The sequence below is a fragment of the Chrysochloris asiatica genome, unplaced genomic scaffold (assembly GCF_000296735.1).
Source record: "Chrysochloris asiatica unplaced genomic scaffold, ChrAsi1.0 scaffold00230, whole genome shotgun sequence".
In the NCBI taxonomy this organism is placed as follows: domain Eukaryota; kingdom Metazoa; phylum Chordata; class Mammalia; order Afrosoricida; family Chrysochloridae; genus Chrysochloris; species Chrysochloris asiatica.
Window position 1 is genome coordinate 4137653 of NW_006408748.1, and position 6143 is coordinate 4143795.

General features: G+C 38.8%; 1 protein-coding gene across 1 annotated transcript in view; it reads left to right on the plus strand.

Moving 5' to 3' along the window:
- The window catches only part of NSUN7 (NOP2/Sun domain family, member 7), a 41304-nt gene that overhangs the window by 28685 nt on the left and 6476 nt on the right, over positions 1-6143 (plus strand). The window contains exons 2-3 of the mRNA XM_006873229.1: positions 3270-3328; positions 3718-3848. Coding sequence (XP_006873291.1) covers positions 3270-3328; positions 3718-3848 — 190 coding nt within the window. The remainder of the gene's footprint in view (positions 1-3269; positions 3329-3717; positions 3849-6143) is intronic.

Here is a 6143-nt window from a genome sequence, read left to right on the forward strand (position 1 = left end):
CTGATAGTGGAGGAATTCTGTCTGTACTTCTTCCAAAACAGATCTGTTAGTTCTTCTGACAGTTAATGATACTTCTAATACTCTTTTCTAACGCCATGGTCTTCCTTAGTCATTTCCCAATTTTCCCATGCATATGAGGTGATTCAAAATACCATGGCTTGGGTTGGGTGCAACTTTGACCTCAAAGTGAGTATTTTGCCCTTTAACACGTTAAAGAGGACTTTTGCAGCAAATTTACCTAATGCAGTATGTCGTTAGATTTCTTGGCTGCTGCTTCCATGAGTATTGATTGTTGGATAAAACCAAATGAAATCATTGACAGCTTCAATCTTTTCTCCATTTATCAAGATGCTATTTATTGCTCCAGTGGTTAGGATTTTTGTTTTCTTTACATTGAGGTGCAACTCATACTGAAGGCTGTGGTCTTTGATTTTCATCAGTAAGTATTCAAGTCTTTTTTACTTTCAACAAGCAAGGTTGTGTAATCTGCAGAATTAAAGAGTCTTCCTCCAGTTCTGATGCCATGTTTTTCTTCATCTAACCCAGCTTCTCATATTATTTAGTCTGTATACAGGTTGAATAAATGTGGTGAAAGGATATAACCCTGACGTACACCTTACCAGATTTTAAACAGTCAGTTTCCCTTTGTTCTGTTCGAACGACTGCCTTTAGGTCTATATACAGGTTCCTCATGAGTGCAATGAAGTGTTATGAAATACACGTTCTTTGCAATGTTGTTCATAGTTTGTTGAGATCTACACAGTCGAATGTCTTTGCATAGTCAGTAAAGCACAAGTAAACATCTTTCTGGTATTCTCTGCTTTCAGCCAAGATCCATCTGACATCAACATACCTTGTTCCATGTCCTCTTCTGAATCCAACTTGAATTTCTGACAGTCCTCTGTTGTACTGCTGCAACCGCTTTTGAATTATCTTCAGCAAAATTTTACTTACATGTGACATTAATGATGTTGTTGGATGGATTTTGCATTTCATTGGGTCACCTTTGGAATGGGCAGAAACACGGGTGGATCGCTTCCAATTGGTTAACCAGGTAGCTGTCTTCCAAATTTCCTGGCATAGAAGAGTGAGCACCTCCAGCAGTGCGTCCGTTTGTTGAAACATTTCCATTTTTATTTCGTCTTTCTTAGTGTCTGCTTGGTTCTCTTCTTCTCTGTAGTTCTGCTTTTGCTAGCTATGTGGAAAAAGCCATACAGTTATACTCCATTTTTGAACATTTGTGTTACAACTGTATGCTAGTTTCTTCTTTTAGCCTAATGCATCTATCAGTCCCTATCTAAATTTCCATAGGAGGGATCTTATTGTCTCTGTGTGAGCTAGGTACATTGCCTTGATCGTTACCCGAAGCCAGTGGAGTCAGATTCTGAGTCGCAAACAAACTCCTGTAGAATTCCTGGGGGGAGGGCACAGTTGTTCCCAGTGAAGTGGAATTGTTGTAAGCTAGAAGTGTACACCAGGTGTTAATATCTTGGTGTGGCACCATGCGACAAGCACTGGACTGCTAACCAAAAGGTTGATGGTTGAAATCCACCATCTGCTTTTTGGAAACCCTGGTGTGGCGCTGTGGGTTAATGCACCAGATGCAAAGCAGTTTGAACTGCAAGGTTGGCAGTTCAAGCTCACTAGCTGCTCCTTGGAAACCCTATACAGGGTCACTATGGGTCGGAACCAACTTGACGGCACTTAACAACAGCAACATATATATAGTTGCTTTGAGTTGGAATTGACTCAATGGCACTTTACAACAGCAACTGAGGAGATTAAGACTCATTTAGGAAAGTAAGGTTATTATTTAGCCAGAAATTGAATGAGAATTGCTTTTTTATGCATATTGTCTGCTCTGTCTGTTGTAGTTTCTATCAAGGAGCTTTGGTGGCACACTGGTTAAAGCACTCCAGTGCTAACCAAAAGGTTGGCAGTTCGAACCCACTAACCACTTTGTGGGAGAAACATGTCAGTTTGCTTCTGTCAAGATTTCCCGCCTTGGAAACCCTATGGGACAGACAGTTCCACTCAGCCCTGTAGCATACCTGTGAGTCAGAATGAGCTCAACAACAGTGGTTTGGGGTTTTGTTCTTTCTGTTTTGTTTTCTCTATCAGGACTCTTTTCATTTTATTACTTATATACATGCATCAGTGTCTTCTGGAGTCCTGGTATGATGCTGTAGGATAATGCACTGGACTGCAAGGTCTGTTTGAACTACAAGGTTAGCAGTTCAAACCCACCAGTTGCTGCTTGGAAACCCTAACAGGGTCACTCTGAGTTGTAACCAACTCCAGGGCACTTAACAATAACAACAGATGTATTTTATATCATTTATTAATGCTTTTAGAGAAATAAACTAAAATGACAATTATATTTCATACATAAGCAAGGTCTTTAAGAGGTCGTTACGTGGTGCATACAGTTTGATTTTGATACTGAAAGGTTGGTGGTTCAGAGTCACCTACGTGACATCATGGAAGAAAAGGCTGTCTGCTTCTGTGAAGATTACAGCTAAACAAACCCTATGGAGCTACCTGGGTGCCATGAGTCAGACTCAACTCAATGGCTTGACAGTCAGAAGGCTGTGAAACATGCATTTCTTGCATAAAATGTAACTTTCTTTGTAATTATGTGTGATTAGGTTAAAAGAAAAACAGTCTATAGACTCTTCTCCCCATGTCTTCACACCAGCCACAGAATCTGTTTCTGCTAAATAATTGGTTGAATGTTTGTGAGGCAGAACTGGAAGTGGGCAGTGAGGAGGGGAAAGATTTAGTGAAACAGGCTAAGTGGGTCCAAAAAAGAGGTTGATAACACCAGAGAGAAAAATCTATGAACAAGTATTTAGGGGACATTTTGGCAAAAGAGAAACTCTGACACATTATGAGGTGTGAGAAAATGGGGCAGGGCAAGATAAGGGAGAGGAGAAGGGTTATTCACCGTGATCAGTTAGGTCCTCTTTAATGTTTTCCAAAGGACAAAACTGAAAGACTGGAATTCTGGTCTCACTCATTTTGACCCCTGAGTGATAATTCTTTGCACATGGAGTCAGGGTTATGAATTCAAATAAAGGTCCGGGATTCAAATACAGATTAAAAATAGTCCATCATAATATTTTCATATAAGTCTTTTTCAAGGATTGTAATACATTTTAGATATAAAAATAAAAGCATATTATGGCTTTGGTTAAAGTGTATTTGATTCCTAAATTTCATTTTCAACTTAGGTCTTTTCAGTTATAGACATTTTCCTTGTCTTGCAGATCAAGATATTTTGGAAAGTATATTAATAGACAGTTATATCTTCCCAAGTACCACAATAGTAAGTAACAACTTTTATATAATTAGCTTGTCTCATGATTATTAATTGTAAAGTACTTAAAATAAAAACTTCGAGATTTAAGTAATCGATCATTTGTTTCATGCTACGAGACCGCCTCAAAATATTTTTCTAACTCTTTCCTATTTTTAATATTGGCCATGTGTACTTTCATTCTGATGAGCACACCAAAAATTGACTCTTTTGAAAGTTTATTTTTTTACTAGATTTTTTTTTCTATTTTCAAGACTTTCCCTATCTCCTAATCCAACCATGCTATCTAAAACCAGTCATATTTCTGCTTCCTTTGAAAAAGAATAGAATGGATATTGCTATTAGATGCTATTAGATGCTGTTTTGTCTCTTTTACTTTATGTGTTTTCCCTTGGTAGCCAGATCATTTGAGCAGTCTTATTATTGTCATGCTGTATGATTTCCAAGACAGAAAATTCCAAGCTCGTCTCCTTCCTGACGACGAAGACACCATATTGGAAGTTCAAGAAGTAGAGAACCTTCTGAATAGGTAATGTACAACTGAAAGGGATGTTTTGTATGAAATCAGCATTATTATTTTCATTGGTAAAATTGTACAGAGTATATATAATATGTTGTTGTTGTTAAGTGCCGTTGAGTTGGTTCCGACCCATAGCGACCTGGTATAGGAGTCGTATATGGCTGGTGAGCTTGAACCACCGACGTTGTGATTCAAACCAATTTTGCAGTCCAGCTCATTAACTCACAGCGCCACACCAGGACTCCATATAATGTGTAGATAAGTGTTAAAAAATAGAGGAAAAAAAGTTCTTTAATTTGTTGACTTGTATAATCTTGAATAGTTAAAAATTCTGTTTTAAAATCAGCTTAGTTTTGGTACGAATAATTTCATGTGTTGGAAGTTCACATTATCCCTAACGTTTTCTGATATGTTCTGCACACCCATAGTCACTGATATGAATCACCACTCCTCCCTCCCCTCAAGTCCCAGGGTTCTTCAACACACTGCAACACCTCACAAAACTCACAGTTGTCTAAAGAAATGGATCACAAAATTGTGGAGGCTGGCAAGTCCCAAATCTGTAGTTCGGTAATCAGTCTGGAGGAATCTTTTCATCCATATTGTCTTAGCAGCTGAGGTACTCAAACCGGCAGGTCAGGTGATAGGCTGTTGCTGCATGAGGCTTTGCTTTGGAAGCTGGTGAATCCGGTCAGGTGATGGGCTGAAAGTCCCAGGAACTGGAGATCAGAGGTAATGAGCCAGATGCAAGATCCAAGGCAAGAGAGCAAGTGCATCTGAAGCATTATTATAAATTGGAGTCAGACTGTGCCCCCAAGAGAAAATAATGGTGGTGACCCTCTACTAAGGTGTGGGGATTCTTAAGACTTAGATCCACTGTGATTTTTATTCTTTGGGCCCACTTTAATCTTTACTCCTTAGCAACTCATTTCAAAATGGGTCCATACTCCCAGGCAGAGAGGCTGGCATTTACAATATATCACAAAATGGAGACATTTGGCTCGAAGGGCCATTAGCTGCCCTGCAGTTTTGAAAGTTTGAATTGCAAGATCCAACTTGTAAATAGGTAGGAAATCATGGAAAATTGCCAATATTTTGTAGTGCTTATTACGTAAACTAAATTTCAATGGAAACAGCTATCCTTAATTACCTGAGCACTGTTTATGAGTCTTAAAAAAAATCTAGCATGTGTCAAATGAGGAAATCCCAACAGTAGTTTTAAGAACCCACTATTTTGCCAAATTAAAAAAAGAAAATCTACTTAGTTAAGATTACATTGTTGTTAGATGCTGTCGAGTCCGTACTGACTCACAGGACCCCATATAGGATTTCTGAGGCTGTATACCTTTATGGGAACAGCCAACTTCCTCTTTCTCCCAAGGAGTGACTGGTGTGTTTGAATTCACAACTTTTTGGTAGCAGTCTGTGCTTAGCCTACAGCACCACCAGCACTCCTAAGATCAAACTCACAGGTTTAAAATGTGTTTTATTTTTAACCTAGTTAAAAAGGAAGCCTGTCCTGGGGATAGTAACAGTACTTACCTGTAAAGGCTGTTGGAAGAACTGATTAAACTGATGCATATAAAATGCTTAGTTCAGAGCAAACTGTAGTAAAGGTCAATACATGGTAAGTGCTACTGTTGTTCTGACTTTTGTTTTGTGTCATTAAAGTCTCATAGAAAGCACAATGTAACAACAGCTTATGGGAAGATCCTTACGTAGTTAACCGTCTGAAATGATACCTTATGGGAAATTCAAGCAGTGCAGTAAGAAAATACTCAATTTATATTGAAAGAGAATCATGGTTTTTATGTGTTAGGCATTATAATACACTAAAACACTTGAGCTATTTTATTCATTGTTGGGTCACGTTTTGAAGCCATAAAGGAATAAAACACATTCCTTTAAAAAAATAAATGGAGGGGAAATTAGGATTCTTTCTGCAACTGGCAGAAAACTCCGTTCAAACTAGAATAAGGAAAAAGAATTTACTATAAAGTACCTCATGGAAGAGTGGAACTTTGAGACTGCAGGAAGGGCAATGATGCGTCTAGATTCCTGCCCACTAAACCCCTAACTCAGACGTCACCAGGACTCCCTGCTCTAGTCTGCTTCTCTGTGAGGTTTGGCTTCAGTGCTTCCTCTCCCCTTATCCCTGGAAACCAGGCTGCCAACCACTCATCATTGTACCCTGTCATATGCTACAAAGACTGGCTTGGGTCTTCTTGGGCACCACATCTAAAAAAAATCTTTTGAGCCCAGTTTCGTTCAAGTGGCCAAAGAGACACAATCAGTTAAGGATAA